This window comes from Sebastes umbrosus, chromosome 17 (genome assembly GCF_015220745.1).
Source record: "Sebastes umbrosus isolate fSebUmb1 chromosome 17, fSebUmb1.pri, whole genome shotgun sequence".
NCBI lineage: Eukaryota > Metazoa > Chordata > Actinopteri > Perciformes > Sebastidae > Sebastes > Sebastes umbrosus.
In genome coordinates this window covers 347,626-363,990 of record NC_051285.1, presented here as the reverse complement: position 1 = coordinate 363,990, position 16,365 = coordinate 347,626, and the positions used below count along the sequence as shown (strand labels likewise).

At 43.8% G+C, this 16,365-nt stretch overlaps 2 protein-coding genes across 3 annotated transcripts; both read right to left on the bottom strand.

The window, feature by feature from the left end:
• Positions 1–278: 278 nt before the first annotated feature.
• On the bottom strand, positions 279–4,300 carry LOC119475419 (P2Y purinoceptor 3-like). Of its 2 annotated transcripts, XM_037748089.1 has the most exons (3): positions 4,007–4,300; positions 1,604–2,262; positions 279–1,313 (listed from the first exon to the last, which is right to left on the bottom strand). In XM_037748089.1, exons 2-3 carry the CDS (start codon positions 2,089–2,091, stop codon positions 389–391), a joined length of 1,413 nt encoding a protein of 470 aa, XP_037604017.1. In that variant the 5' UTR covers positions 2,092–2,262; positions 4,007–4,300; the 3' UTR covers positions 279–388. The 2 variants fall into 2 exon arrangements, with proteins under 2 accessions (XP_037604017.1, XP_037604016.1); XM_037748088.1 differs by lacking the exon at positions 4,007–4,300 and having other exon boundaries at positions 1,604–2,530.
• A 4,385-nt stretch (positions 4,301–8,685) lies between these two features.
• Positions 8,686–15,654, bottom strand: LOC119475422 (schwannomin-interacting protein 1-like). Its single transcript, XM_037748096.1, has 7 exons — positions 15,390–15,654; positions 12,707–12,921; positions 11,704–11,810; positions 10,745–10,826; positions 10,188–10,301; positions 9,974–10,091; positions 8,686–9,399 (listed from the first exon to the last, which is right to left on the bottom strand). The coding sequence occupies exons 2-7, from the start codon at positions 12,914–12,916 to the stop codon at positions 9,305–9,307; spliced, it is 726 nt and encodes a 241-aa protein (XP_037604024.1). The 5' UTR covers positions 12,917–12,921; positions 15,390–15,654; the 3' UTR covers positions 8,686–9,304.
• Positions 15,655–16,365: the final 711 nt, after the last annotated feature.

The window sequence follows — 16,365 nt, the reverse complement described above, 5'->3', positions numbered from 1 at the left end:
ACGCACTTAAGCACTCAGAATAGCCAGTATAACTACAGAAGTACGCAAATTGAGACACAGCACAAGAGACATGTCATCTTTCCATTCTGTTTTCCATCGTTTGGGCTTCGACTGGAGCTCAGCTCTTCTTCTGCAGCGGTTTAATAGCACCGACTATCTGTTCATATATATCATACTAATATTCACACAACAGCAGTGGATGGTAACGTGCATTTATTTGCATTTTGTTTTGATGATTTATCTGGAAATTTGTTTAAAATTTGCCCTAACTTTGGATGGAAACTTGACTGGTATGGAAACCCGGGTATTGCAGAGCACTAGTATTAACCATACTCAGCACATCCTGCACTGTCTGAAGTCTTCTCTAAAGAGAGAGCAGTAGAAGCTTCTAGAAGATGACCCGTGAAGACTTGGACTCGTTCTCTATGTGCACCACCCGTTCGATCTTCTCAGCCGCCTCGTGGTCGTCCTCTCCCACGCCCTCTTTTTTCAGGATCTTCAGCGGCCACCAGAGGGATCCGCCCCGGTGGTCCCGGCGGACGGTGTGCTCCGCCGGCCAGCAGCAGGGGGCGCCCTTATCCCCTGTCAGGAAGTAGAGGAGGGCGTTGAGCCAGGCGTTGCAGGACGCCAGCGGCCGGGTGACCTTGTAGCAGATGGAGACGGTCTTCATGACGTTGCAGCTGCCGAGCTGCCCCCGCCGCAGGAGCAGGAACAGCGTCCGGGTCACGTGGAAGGGCAGGAAGCAGAGCGCGAACAGCAGCGTGATGGTCACGATGGTCTTGATGGATTTCCGTCGCCGCCGGATGTAGTGCGAGTACTGCGATCCGGAAATGGAGACGGAGGTTCTCTCCCGGTCTCTCGCTCCCTCTATCGCCCCGTCTCCCACGGGACCGTCCTCGCCGCCCTCTACGGAGCTGGGAGGGGAGCGCAGCGTCTGAAATATCGTCCTGACCACCTGAGAGTAGCACCAGGCGATGATGACGAAGGGCACGAAGAAGCCTAGCAGGTGGAGGACGATTCCGTACGGGACGTAGTCGGCAAACTCCTTATCGATGGCGTCGTCCCAGCAGTTCATGTATCCCCCCTCGTCCTCCGACGGAGATCCAGTACTGTTCCCGCCTTCCGTCGCCCCTCCGGGTCCGATAACACTGCCGCCGCCGCCACCTCCTCTCCTGACGTATCCCGTCTGGGCGAACCTGAAGATGGGGCAGGTGAGGATGAAGACCACCACCCACACTAGTGCACAGGTCCCCTTCACCACCCGCTTGCTCTCCAGAGTGATGGTCCTCATCGGATGGCAGATCCCCAGGTACCTGAGGACGGACAGCCAGAGGTGAGTTCAAATCCATCGCATGAATCTCATTCTGTATTCAGTTTAAAAAGTCTAAACACTTGATGACGTAAAGAGAGTCTCAGTTGACGGTTGTTAAAGAAGTTCCAAACTACAGAAACAGCTCTGTGAGCAACTAACACCGGTGTCATAGAAACAACGATTGCAAATGATTAAATCAGAATTATCAGCTAAGAGCGCCCGTGGTAGCGTTACTTCCCAGTGGGCTGGAGTGTTTCTGGCGTGTTTCTGGCGTGTTTCTGGGCGTCCTACCTGTGCACGGAGATGCAGGTGAGGAAGAAGATGGAGCAGTAGAGGTTGAAGTAGAACAGGAAGCGGACGAGGCGGCACATGAAGTCGCCGAACACCCAGCTGTCCCTCAGCACGTAGCTCGCCACCAGGAAGGGCAGCGACAGACCGTACATCAGGTCGGTGGTGGCCAGGTTCACCATGTAGATCAGCGAGGTGTTCCAGCGCCGCCCGCCGCCACTGCTACCACCGCTGCCGCCGCCGCCGCAGCAGCCGCTGTTGTGGCGGCAGGAGCGCAGCAGCACCACCGAGTTGAGGGTGAGGCTGAAGACGAAGGTCAGCGAGTAGCAGACAGGCAGGAACACGTACTTGTAGGATTCGTCGATGCTGCAGGATGACGGAGGGAAGGACGAGGTGTCGGAGATGTTGGGATGGTTGCTCGCTGCCGCCGCCGCCGCCACCGCCACCAAACCGATGTCTGGAGTGACGTTGGAGATTTGGCTCAATCCCATGATGAACCTCTGAAGGCTATTTGTGGATCGGTTCAGGTTCCTCCGGCGTCATCTCCTCCACCGGACTCAGGTCTTCTCACTCGCTGAGGTTTCCTTCATTTGTCCTTCCTCCGATCGATCGATGTCTTTATCCGTCCGTCTAATCTCCGGACCGAGCCATGTCTCAGGACTCTGTGGGACAAAGAGGGGACAGAAAACACACAGTCATTAGTTTGTAAAACCTTGTTCTCAGTGTACAGCCGGCGTTTTGCTGATGAAGACTATGTTTCGCTCAATTAGCCCCTCAATCATTAACGAAGCCTTCCGGAAACCTCTCATTCATTCATGTATCCGTTCTGGACGGCAGGTCGGTGGTCTCGTTCCGTTCAGGGTTAAAGTCAAACCCGTGTTTTAGTAACAACGCTGTTAGATAATGTCCCAGCTGGTGCAGGCTGTGTTGACATGTATTCAACAAGCCTGAACAGAACTGTGACTCTTACATGATGTAAAAGATATATATATATCTTATTAATGCAACTTTACAGTAGAAACTAACAAGACTGTTCAGAATCAGCTCCGTATTTATGCTCTCCAAAAAGTGGACAAAGTCAAATGTGGACACGTATAAAGACATAAAGAACACATTATTTGAGTTAGGAAGTAGGAAATAGACATTTACATTGAGGGGGGGTTAGGGGGAATCCATCGGTATCGACCGGGTCAGACTAGCTGGTCATGAAGGAGGTTAAATAACGCTTTGAACTGTCATGTCCATTTTCAAAGGGGTCCCTTGACCTCTGACCTGAGATGTGTGAATGTGTGAGGGGTTTTCGCCCGAAAAAGTCTGAAAAATGTCCGAAAAAAAGTCAGAAATTGTCAAAACATTTCCGAAAAAAGTCAGAAAAATGTCGAAAACAATTCCAAAAAAAATGTCTGAAAATGTCCCAAAAAAAGTCAACGAAAGAAAGAAACAAAGACAAAAGAAAAATCTGATCCTGGTATCATAGTAAACTAGAGAACCTGATGAATCCATCGGTACCAACCAGGTCAGACTAGCTGGTCATGAAGAGGTTAAATAACGCTCCAAACTGTCATGTCCATGTTCAAAGGGGTCCCTTGACCTCTGACCTCCAGATCAGTGAATGTAAATGGGTTCTATGGGTACCCACGAGTCTCCCCTTTACAGACATGCCCACTTTATGATCATCACATGCAGTTTGGGGCAAGTCATAGTCAAGTCAGCACACTGACACACTGACAGCTGTTGTTGCCTGTTGGGCTGCAGTTTGACATGTTATGATTGGAGCATATTGTTTTATGCTAAATGCAGTACCTGTGAGGGTTTCTGGATCAATATCTGTTATTGATCAGTGTTGTTCATTGATTTATAATAATACATATATACATACATTTACATAAAGCAGCAGATTAGTCCACTCCCATGTTGATAAGAGGATTAAATACTGGACTAATCTCCTTTAAGGTTCATTTAGAACAGATAAAACAGCCGTAGTTTAATATATAAATTATTATCATGAGAACAACCGAGAGTCTAATCTGTGCATTTATTTGCATTTCCTATTATCCACATAAGCACACAATAATAATAATATCATGTTTATGGGACTTCTCTCTGTAGATGAATCATTTAATCTATAAAACACAGTTACTCGTTACCACAGTCTGCATGAAGATATCCAGTTTACTGTCAGAGAGAAGAAGCAGATCCTCCGACTGGAGAAGCCGTGAACTCAAACTAAGACTCTCAGTTATAGTTGATTTCCCTTCTATTCTCCGTACGTCAACAGACCTCAGTAGTTCATCTCAACATGTAAACCAGTCCAGTTAAACCAGTTTGACGCATTTGAACAGTAAAGACTCAATCTGGATTAGAACCAGGTGCCAGAACCTGAGTGTGATCTGGATCAGAACCTACCGTCAGCCGTCCCGGTCGTCCTCTCTGGTCTCGGGTCTCGGGTCTTGGTCTCGGTCCTCGGGTCTCTGGTCTCGGGTCTCGGGTCTCTGGTCTCAGTCCTCGGGTCTCGGTGGCGTTGTGGATCAGAAGCTGTCTGTGTTTTCGGGGCCTCAGGGTCTCTCAGGGTTTCTCTCCTCTGACCTTCAGCTTCTCTGTAAATAATTGATCAGCGTTCATTCAGTCAGAACTGCAGGAATGAAACCCAATACAGGACTGCCGAGGCGGCGGAGGAGGAGGAGGAGGAGGAGGAGGAGGAGGAGGAGGACGACGAGGAGGAGGAGGCGGAGGAGGAGGAGGAGGAAGAGGAGGAGGAGGAGGAGGAGGAGGAGGAGGAGGCGCAGGAGGCGCTCACAATGAGAGCTGGGGGCTTTTAATAGGACACACCGGCTCTCACTGAGGATCAACTAATTACAACACAGAGTTCAAGGCTCCGACAGCTTTTATATTTAGATTTCACGCCTCAAATTAACCTCCTTTATATACTCTATTATATATAGAGTATATATATTATATCACTCTATTATATATAGAGTATATACATTATATCACTCTATTATATATAGAGTATATACATTATATCACTCTATTATATATAGAGTATATACATTATATCACTCTATTATATATAGAGAATATATATTATATCACTCTATTATATATAGAGTATATATATTATATCACTCTATTATATATAGAGTATATATATTATATTCTCTATTGTTCACTGTCATTCATAGATGCTAATTAGCTCGATGCTAACTCTGCTGTCATTGTGTTTAACCCTCTGAGACCCACAATAGAGCCTTTTTTAGGGGGTTACAGGGGTTTTTAAGGGGGTTTAGGGGGGTCCAGGGGGTCTTAAGGCAGTTACAGTGGGTCTTTAGGGGGTTACAGTGGGTCTTTAGGGGGTTACAGTTGGTCTTTAGGGGGTTACAGTGGGTCTTTAGGGGGTGTATAGGGGGTCTTTAGTGGGTTACAGTGGGTCTTTAGGGGGTTACAGTGGGTCTTTAGGGGGTTACAGTGGGTCTTTAGGGGGTGTATAGGGGGTCTTTAGGGGGTTACAGTTGGTCTTTAGGGGGTTACAGTTGGTCTTTAGGGGGTTACAGTTGGTCTTTAGGGGGTCTATAGGGGGTCTTTAGGGGGTTACAGTTGGTCTTTAGGGGGTCTAAAGGGGGTCTTTAGGAGGTTACAGTTGGTCTTTAGGGGGTCTATAGGGGTTCTTTAGGGGGTTACAGGGGGTATTTAGGGGGTCCAGGGGGTGTTTAGGGGGTTACAGGGGGTATTTAGAGGGTCTATAGGGGGTCTTTAGGGGGTATATAAGGGGGGATAGCAGGTCAACGGTAGATGTCACATAGAAGTGGTGTAAATCATCTGAACATCATCACAGATGAACCCAGTTGGGCTCGTTGGATCCAGCAGAGTCTCAGCTCTACAGTCAGACCCAGTTTATGAATTCAACACCGTTTATGAACCCCAGGATGCAGAAACATTCAGATACACCATTTAGAATAGGAGACAATAACACATTTATACTGCATGGGACATACCAGTTTGTCCTGCCAGAATGAAGCCTGATTGAGCGTTATTGATTAGTCTAGTCTGACATGCTGGTACCGATGGATTCTTTTGATTCTTTAGTTTCATATGAGCTTTAAACCTGAACCCGCTGCAGCCTCTGACAGACGGTAGAGTCGGTCTGGATCGTGGGTCTCAGAGGGATATTAAATGTCCTGCTCACTAACATCAGCTTTGACTAAATAATCCTGAACTCTGGACACATTTAAACACAAAAGGTTTCTGATATGAAACCAGAAAGTCACAGGTTATACTGTAGTTCATAAAGATTATACTGTTTACTTAATTAATACATCTTGTTTTTTACTCTATCCTCTGCTGCTGGAACGCTGAGGGACTAATACAAGATTATCTCAACATAGTTTCTATTTGTAATCAATATCTAATCAATAACAGCTGTGATATAGGTAATAAATCACTCACCTCCTCCTCCTCTCGCTGCCTCTCCTTATCTGAGGCTTTAATTAGACAGCAAAGTGAGTCCATCCTCAGCTCCTCCTCCTCCTCCTCCTCCTCCTCCTCCTCTACCTCCATCCTCTTCATCCTCTTCCTCCTCTTCTTCCTCAGCTCTGATTCATACGGTAAATACTCGGCGTGACCGTGAACACACAGTCAGAGAGCTGCATGACAAAGCTCCTCCGGTGTGTTTGAACATGTGATGGAGTCAGAGTGTGATCAAACACGGAGACACAATGGAGGTGAAGCCGGCAGCAGAGGAATGACTAAATACAGAGGACGTGGAGTCACTGACATTTACTACACATCAAATACCTGCTGAGGAAGAAATAACAGAGGTCAACGGACCACTCTGGACATGGACATGACAGTTCAGAGCGTTATTAACCTCCTTCATGACCAGCTAGTCTGACCTGGTTGGTACCGATGGATTCCCCCAAAACCCCCTCAATGTAAATGTCCATTTCCTACCTCCTAAATCAAATAATGTGTTCTTTATGTCTTTATACATGTCTACATTTTACTTATTATATATATATTATATAAGTATATATATATATATATATATATATTATATATATAAGAAGCTCTTTGTAACGTTTGTTTTGAGTTGTGCCATATGATATATTTAAATAAAAGTTCCTCAACGAACACAAAACAGAGACACAATAAAGGAAACGCCAAAATATAACTGTTATAGAACATCAAAATATATTTCAGAATTATACAAATACATTTGTAATTCATTTTATTTACATTTTAAAATACATCTCTAAATAATCTTAAAGTCACGATGAAAAACAATCTTTGTCAGGATCATAAAATACGACTCGTACAAGTCTTTGTTATTTATATATATGAATAAAAGTACTTTACCTTCCATGAATCTGACATTCAGACTTCATATCACAGATCATCAGTATTAAATAGAACTTCTTCGTAAGGCACTAGAGGACACATTGAAATGGTCTAAATATCATTTTGGCTGATGTTTATATTACTGCAGTCAGAATAAAACCTCATAACCAGAAACACTGTTTTGTTGGTAAACATCAAATGAAAAGAATAAAGAACAAGGCAGCGATATCTCATCGTCACATATACTCCTTATATTAAGTGGATTATTCCCTTTAATTTATTAAACAGTAATATAATCTCTGACTGTACCTGAAGTGTTAACATCAGTTAAAATAATATTACATATTCATTTATTATAAAAGGTTTCATATAAATACAAGTCTTTAAACTTTTAAAACAGATGGATGGTTGCTGAACCAAATATACAACAAACTCTACATTTTATACTTTTCTTTTAGTTGTTCTATTTTATCTTGGGTTCAGAGGACCGTCGGAGGAACGAGACCACATATCACAATACATCTATATCTCAGGTTAAGTTGATCTCATCCTGCTGTATGAGTGTAACGTTCCCTCGTTATAAGAGCAGGCAGAAGGAATAAACACAATACAAGTTAAATAAGATATCATCTGCATAGAAACATCTGGATCTACTCACAAACATCCTTCTTTTGTCTCAGTAACTCAATAATGTGGACTTTACTAAAGACGAACCAGTTCCATCTGGAGGATTTCTGAAAGATCGGTGCACAGAAATACGTGACGTCACCTTTTACAAACTCTCGCCCACGAAAAAACAACTCTGATGAAACTCTTTGTGAAACAAACAGAACCGCTCCGACTTGGTGGAAAACGCCGTTCATGATGGCCGAGTGAGAAAAAGGGTTTTATGGTCCTTTAACATTTATTCTTTAACCAAACCACCGTCTTTAAAAACTAAACTGATGTTCACTGATCCTTTTTATGTCTCTGTGCCGGCGACAGCTGTCGGGTTGTCCGTCCTTACGTTCGGTCTAGTGATGCACCGATACCGATACCAGTATCGGGTATCGGGTCCGATACTGTGCTCATGTACTCGTACTCGCAAAACGGCTCTGATACCACTTTACTGCAGCGTGACATTAACTTCTCGTCACCATCTTTCAGGTCTTATCACACGCGCTCACGCTCCACCTCAGCCGCCGCGCGCCGGCCCTCACTTTCATTGCTCCACGGGGTTTTGTTTGCACCCTCTGACCCGCACATGTCTTAGACTCCTTGGTCCGTGTTTCAAGACGGGCGGGTGGGTTGCGAAACATCACCTCAGTCCGCCCCGGTGACACTTTGTCCACGGCCCCGGGAAGCACCTTCGCCCCGAGCCTTTCCAAGCCGACCTAGAGCCGATGGCGGCGCACCGCCTCGTATGCGGGACTCCCCAGCCTGCCGTGTGTCGCTCACACCCTCCAGCTGGCTGTTAACGAGGGTCTTTAGGCACAGAGAAGTACTCGTATCGGTACTCGTATCGGTACTCGTATCGGTACCGGTACTCGGTATCGGTACTCGTATCGGTACTCGGTATCGGTACTCGTATCGGTACTCGTATCGGTACTCGGTATCGGTACTCGTATCGGTACTCGTATCGGTACTCGTATCGGTACTCGGTATCGGTACTCGTATCGGTACTCGTATCGGTACTCGTATCGGTACTCGGTATCGGTACTCGGTATCGGTACTCGTATCGGTACTCGTATCGGTACTCGGTATCGGTACTCGTATCGGTACTCGTATCGGTACTTGGTATCAGAGAGTACCCAGATGGAAGTACTTGTACTCGGTCTGAATAAAGTGGTATCGGTGCATCCCTAGTTCAGACGTACGGACGGTCCGTACTCGTGAACACATTTTAGTGTGACGTCCCTTTGGCCACGTCGTGCGTCTCGGGTCCAACAGCTACTTGTTAATCAAAAACATGCTCGTCTGAATCTGTGAAATAAAGTGAAAGTCAGTTTGTCCCTCAATCATTAAACATCCTCCAGAATACTAACTCAGAGTTTACTACATGTACATCCTCTTCCCTTCTGGACTTTAGTTTCCAGGTAGAACTGGACTGAAACTGGACCCAACCTGGAGACTCAGATCAGACTGATGGTTCTGTTCCTTCATATCAACCTGCTGATGAACCCACTTCCTGTGGACTGGAGGAGTTTTCCAAACGACCTTCTGGGTTTTATCCATCCAGTCGTGTCTCCGTCTTTGTTCGAGCTCAGCCCGACCCGGTCCCACAGAGGACCAATGTTCACGTTGGTGTTGGAGGGAGGGAGACTGGTTTGTGTGGTCCTGGTCCCGGTCTGCGATCCTGGTCCCGGTCTGTGGTCCCGGTCCCGGTCTCAGTTAGGTCAGGTCCTGGACGTCCAGCAGCATGGCGTCCTGCTTCGTCCTCAGCTGGTCTCGGACCAACAGGTGGGCCACCAGCTCGGAGCTCAGAGCTGGAAGAGAAGCAACGAGACCGACTGAATGACCTCGTCTATATTCTCCTGTTTGATCTGTTATGGGCCTTCCATGAAGCAGAGGCTCATGGGTAATGTAGTATTTAGACCCATCCACCAAACTCAGTTCTCAGAAACTGATCTGAACTCCTCCGAGTCTCTGAACACCACAGAGGCTCATGGGTAATGTAGTAGAGTCTCTGAACACCACAGAGGCTCATGGGTAATGTAGTAGAGTCTCTGAACACCACAGAGGCTCATGGGTAATGTAATAGAGTCTCTGAACACCACAGAGACTCATGGGTAATGTAGTAGAGTCTCTGAACACCACAGAGGCTCATGGGTAATGTAGTAGAGTCTCTGAACACCACAGAGGCTCATGGGTAATGTAGTAGAGTCTCTGAACACCACAGAGACTCATGGGTAATGTAGTAGAGTCTCTGAACACCAAAGAGACTCTGATACTGAACACTAGTGTGTGTTCCTGAGTGTGTGTACTATAGTGTGTAGTACAGTGTGTACTATAGTGTGTACTATAGTGTGTACTATAGTGTGTAGTGTAGTGTGTACATACTGTGTACTTCCTGTTGTAGTGATGCTCCCAGGCTGCTGAGATGCGGCGCTGAACGCTCCTGCAGCTCCCAACGCTCCAGATGTTTCCGCTCTGCAACACAGCTGCTGCCGGCCAGACGCTGCAACACACACACACACACACACACACACAGCTGTCTTTACGTCTCTACCTTCCTTCATAACAACACGTCTGTCTTGTTGTCTCTCTTCTTTACCTGCTTCTCTTTCTGCTCAGCCAGCAGGTTGTCTCTCAGCGTCCTCAGAGCCGTGGCCACTTCCTGTTTCAGCCCGGCGGCATGGCAACCGTTGCGCCCCGTTCCCATGGAAACCTGATGGAGTCGTAAGGTCAGTACTCTGCTCTACATACTGAACAGGTGATCGTTCAACAGACTTCAGGGTGAATAAACAGTAGTTTGTAATCTGAGCAGTAATCTACGTCGTAACTTCCTGAGAGACTCCTCGCCGGTTGGAGAGACGTGTAACCATGGTAACCAACCTCATGTGACCAAAACGTCGGTTTGAATTCATTATAAATATATATTAAGTGTTTTTGTTTTGTTGTTTAGAAGAAGAAGCAGCCAATCACAGAGCAGATAGACGGCACATGACTTGTTGAACTATTGATGGAGACAGTAAAGCAGCTGTGATGTGATCATGTGGAGTCTCCTCACCGTTTACGTCCACTAACAGTTCTGCTTTTCACCCCCGACGGGAGCTCAGACTGTTATTCTACGTGTCTGACCACATTATGGAAATAAGACGGTTCTCTTACCTTCTTGTTGCTTCCTTCCTCCTCGTCTTCACTGTCGCTGTCGTTGATGAAGCACAGCTGCAGGTTTCTGTGGTTGTGAAACCTGTTAACAGATAATAAACATCCTGAAGCTCCAACAGGACGACGGCAGCAGAGACCAGAGAGTTAGTTACCAACGAGTCTAGAAGCAAAGAGACCAAACTGTGGTGCTCAGAGCTCTCCTCCTCCTCCTCTCCAGACAAACCAATACAAACAGAATAAAGCAGCTTCACGGTAAATATCAGAGTTTCTCTGACGCAGGACGTCCTGGAGGGTTCTGATTTATCAAACGAGACAATCCTTCATCCGGTTCAGATATAGAGTTAAATGTGGCTTCAAACTGGATAAGAAGTGAGTTTCTGACGGACGACGCTGACGACCAAATGAAACGCACCGTTAGCTTGATTAAAAACTAGAGATGCACCGATACCAGTGTCGGGTATCCGGTCCGATACTGTGCTCATGTACTCGCGAGACGACACAGTTGGGACACACTGAGGACAGTCCGCCCCGGTGACACTTTGGAAGCACCTTCCCCCCCGAGCCTTTCCAAGCCGACCTAGAGCCGGTGGCGGCGCACCGCCTCATATGCGGGACTCCCCAGCCTGCCGTGTGTCGCTCACACCCTCCAGCTGGCTGTTAACGAGGGTCTTTAGACACAGAGAAGTACTCGTACCGGTACTCGGTATCGGAGAGTACCCAGATGGAAGTACTTGTACTCGGTCTGGATAAAGTGGTATCGGTGCATCTCTAGTAGAAACAGTGGATGTATGAACACTGGAGTCTGGCGACGCTGAGCTGAATAAAGGTCCTTCTGCTCTAAATAGAAGTGAGTAACAACAACATGACGCAGAGCAGCAGCGTCCTGCTTCAGGTAGAGAATCAGGTGAAGGTTGTTGTTGGATCACAAAGTGAACATTAAAGAGTTAAAGTGAGTTTACCGTGACGTGACGACGGCGACTCGACACCTCCTGAAGTCTTCCTCCTCCTCTTCCTCCCAGACGTCTCTCCACACTCCCCCCCGACTCTCCTCCGTCCCCGTCCCCCTCTGCAGGAACACAGGAAGACACTCCATCATTAGAACACATAGAACATCATTAGAACACATAGAACATCATTAGAGCACATAGAACATCATTAGAACACATAGAACATCATTAGAACACATAGAACATCATTAGAGCACATAGAACATCATTAGAACACATAGAACATCATTAGAACACGTAGTACATCATTTAAACCGCTTTTAGAACAACTTTATGACGAGTTCTGTAGGACATTGTGATCTTCCTCAAACCAGCCAATGTAAAGTCTGTAACTGTAACCGTGTCGTTAGAGCTCAGAGAGCTCAGAGAGCTCTCAGAGCTCCGGGAGCTCTGAGAGCTCTCTGAGTGTCAGAGTGAGTTATAAAGTGAGTCGGGAGGTTTTACAGCCACAACAAACATGTCCTCATCCTTTAAGGAATGTAATCACAGCGAGACAGATATAATAACAGAGGAGGGCGGACGGGGGACGGACGGGGACAGGACGAGCTCATTTAAAGGTCTCCAGTGATTTGACTTCCATAAAGATACCAGAGACTAAACGATGCAGAGAAGGAGCTCTGAACACTCCGGATGGAGGGATGTAGACGTGTTTCTCTCTGTTCTGAATGTTTCTTTAAACCTGCAGGAACTGTATTTTCTAAACGTCAACGTGTCATCAGCTGATACAGCTACGAGGAACTCTCACTCTCCTTTACAGGAGACACATTATTAATATAGGAACATTGATTATAAGTGATTTAAATGAATAAACGTTCCAGTCGGAGCTCATCGTAAACACCCTTCAGAGACAGAGGAGGACGCCGAGCCTCATGGGAAATGTAGTCTAGAGAGATATTTAGCACCTTGTTGCTCGGGGGAACAGAACCAATCAGAGACTCAGGAAATACCAGCTGACCTTTGACCTCCTCTCCTGCTCCTGTTTCTCCAGCTCAGCTATCCGCTGGCTCAGGTCCTCCCAGTGCATGATGGGAAGGCCCTGGTAGTCCACAGAGGACGCCGCCGCCGCCGCCGTTGCTGCAATGTGATGGTGATGAAGGTCTTTCTCCTCTTCCTCTTCCTCTTCCTCTTCCTCCTTCTCCTCGGCCGTCTCCTTCTCTTCCTCCATCCTCTCTGGTTTTAACAATAAATAGAAATACTCCATTAACAGTAAAACACTTAAACGTAAGAGTAAAGTAAAAGTATAGAAGTACGAGTTACTAATAAAGCTGTGAAGACATTTCTGTTAACCTCTTATCTCCTCTGAGCCTTTACTTTCACTTTGAATTAACTTATTAACTTGCTGCACATAGATGACAGTTATTATGCAACATCATAAACTTTAAATAAATGTATGTTCTTTATGTCTCTGATAGTCCGTCAGTAAACCTGTAAACCTGTAAACACACATCTACTGAAGCACGCCTACATCAACCTCTCATTAAAGTCAGTTTTATTGACTGTTATTAAATACAACCTGTTATTAAATACTCTTAAAACTCCGGAATACTAACCCTTAAACTATAACAGTGTTAATAAAGGAGTTAGTAGATTTAAGGAAGAAATTAACAACAATTAAGCAACAAAGTGACGCGTTGTAGTTTGTGCTATAACTTAAATTATATATAAATAATATATGTATGTATGTACATGTGTATATACATGTGTGTGTGTGTGTGTGTGTATATATATATATATATATATAATTTAAGTTATAGCACAAACTAAAATGCATCAGTTTGTTGCTTAATTGTCGTTAATTTCTTCTTATATATATTTATGAAGAAGAAATTAACGACAATTAAGCAACAAACTGATGCATTTTAGTTTGTGCTATAGCTTAAATTATATATATATATTATTTCTATAAACATATATATAACTATATTTTATTTATATAAATATATATATATATTATAAATTTATGTATATATATATAAATATATATATATATATTTTATATTTATATATATATATAAAATATATATATATATATATTTATTAACATATAAATATGTATATATTATTTACATAAATATATATATATTTATATATATATTATTTACATATAAATATATATATATATGTATTTATAAAATGTATATATATATATATATATATATATAATCGATTAGTAACAGAATATTAATAGGCAATAATCATGATAATTAATTAATTCTAATTAAGTATTTTTTAAAGCAAATAGAATGCAATAATTATTCACTGTTTACTCCATCATCTATCATCTATCTGTCCATCTGTCTATAGGTACAGCTTCAGTATATATAGTATAGTATTAGTATAGTAGTATAGTATAGTATTAGTATAGTAGTATAGTAGTATAGTATAGTATAGTATAGTAGTATAGTAGTATAGTATAGTATAGTAGTATAGTAGTATAGTAGTATAGTATAGTAGTATAGTATAGTAGTACAGTATTAGTAGTATAGTAGTATAGTAGTATAGTATTAGTATAGTAGTATAGTAGTATAGTATAGTATAGTAGTATAGTAGTATAGTATAGTAGTATAGTATAGTATAGTAGTATAGTAGTATAGTATAGTAGTATAGTAGTATAGTATAGTATAGTAGTATAGTAGTATAGTATAGTAGTATAGTATAGTAGTATAGTAGTATAGTAGTATAGTAGTATAGTATAGTATAGTATTAGTAGTATAGTATTAGTATAGTAGTATAGTATAGTATTAGTATAGTATAGTATAGTATAGTATTAGTATAGTAGTATAGTATAGTATTAGTATAGTAGTATAGTATAGTATAGTAGTATAGTATAGTATAGTAGTATAGTATAGTAGTATAGTAGTATAGTATAGTATAGTATAGTAGTAGTATAGTATAGTAGTATAGTATAGTATAGTATTAGTATAGTAGTATAATATTAGTATATAATAGTATAGTATAGTATAGTATAGTAGTATAGTATAGTAGTATAGTATAGTATAGTATAGTATAGTAGTATAGTATAGTATAGTAGTATAGTATAGTATAGTATAGTATAGTATAGTATAGTAGTATAGTATAGTATAGTATAGTAGTATAGTATAGTATAGTATAGTATAGTATAGTAGTATAGTATAGTATAGTAGTATAGTATAGTATAGTAGTATAGTAGTATAGTATAGTATAGTAGTATAGTATAGTATAGTAGTATAGTATAGTATAGTAGTATAGTATAGTAGTATAGTATAGTATAGTAGTATAGTATAGTATAGTAGTATAGTATAGTAGTATAGTATAGTAGTAGTAGTATAGTAGTATAGTATAGTAGTATAGTATAGTATAGTAGTATAGTATAGTAGTATAGTATAGTATAGTATAGTAGTATAGTATAGTATAGTATAGTATAGTATAGTAGTATAGTATAGTATAGTATAGTATAGTATAGTATAGTATAGTATAGTAGTATTAGTATAGTAGTATAGTATAGTAGTATAGTATAGTATAGTATAGTATATACTGGTTACTGTCGTGGTCACAAACTTCTCTAAAGTTATTCTAAAGTAAAGTTAATCTGTGTTAAAGTAGAGTAGCTCTCTCCGGTCCGGTGGTTGTTTACCAGCAGCTCGGAGAGTCTGACCCACCTCCTCTCAGCTCCAGGCGGCCCCGGAGCTCTCCGACATGTCTCTGTCCGTCTCCCCGCAGCTCGCTGCTGCTCGCCGGCCTCGCTGTGTCCGGATGACCGCTGAGGAGCTCCGGAGGGTTGATTACAGAAACATCAGAGAGGAGTTAGTGAAACAATCCTGAAGAGTCCTGAAGCTGCTTTCACTCCGACTGAAGGAGCTGGAGGGGCTGGAGCTAACTCTCCCTCTTCCTCCTCCTCTTCCTCCTCCCCCTTCTCCTCTTCCTCCCTCCTCCTCTCCCTCACTCTTCCTCCTCCTCCTCTTCCTCCTCCCCCTTCTCCTCTTCCTCTCTCTTCCTCCTTCCTCCTCCTCTTCCTCCCTCCTCCTCTCCCTCACTCTTCCTCCTCCTCCTCTTCCTCCTCCCCCTTCTCCTCTTCCTCCTTTTCCTCCCTTCTCCTCTTCCTCTTCCTCCCTCCTTCCCTCCTCCTCTTCTTCCTCTCCCTCTTCCTCCTCCTCTTCTTCCTCCTTCCTCCTCTTCTTCCTCTTCCTCCTTCCTCCTCTTCCTCACTCTTCCTCCTTCCTCCTCTTCTTCCTCCTCTTCTTCCTTTCCCTCTTCCTCCCTCCTCCTCTTCCTCCTCCTCTTCTTCCTCTTCCTCCTCCTCCTCTTCCTCCCTCCTTCCCTCCTCCTCTTCTTCCTCTCCCTCTTCCTCCCTCTTCCTCCTCTTCCTCCCTCCTCCTCTTCCTCCCTCCTCTTCCCCCCTCTTCTTCCTCCCTCCTTCCCTCCTCCTCTTCTTCCTCCTCCTTCCCTCCTCCTCTTCTTCCTCCCTCCTCTTCCTCCCTCCTCTTCCTCTTCCTCCTCCTCCTCTTCCTCCCTCCTTCCCTCCTCCTCCTCTTCCTCTTCCTCCCTCCTCTTCCCCCCTCTTCTTCCTCCCTCCTTCCCTCCTCCTCTTCTTCCTCCTCCTTCCCTCCTCCTCTTCTTCCTCCCTCCTCTTCCTCT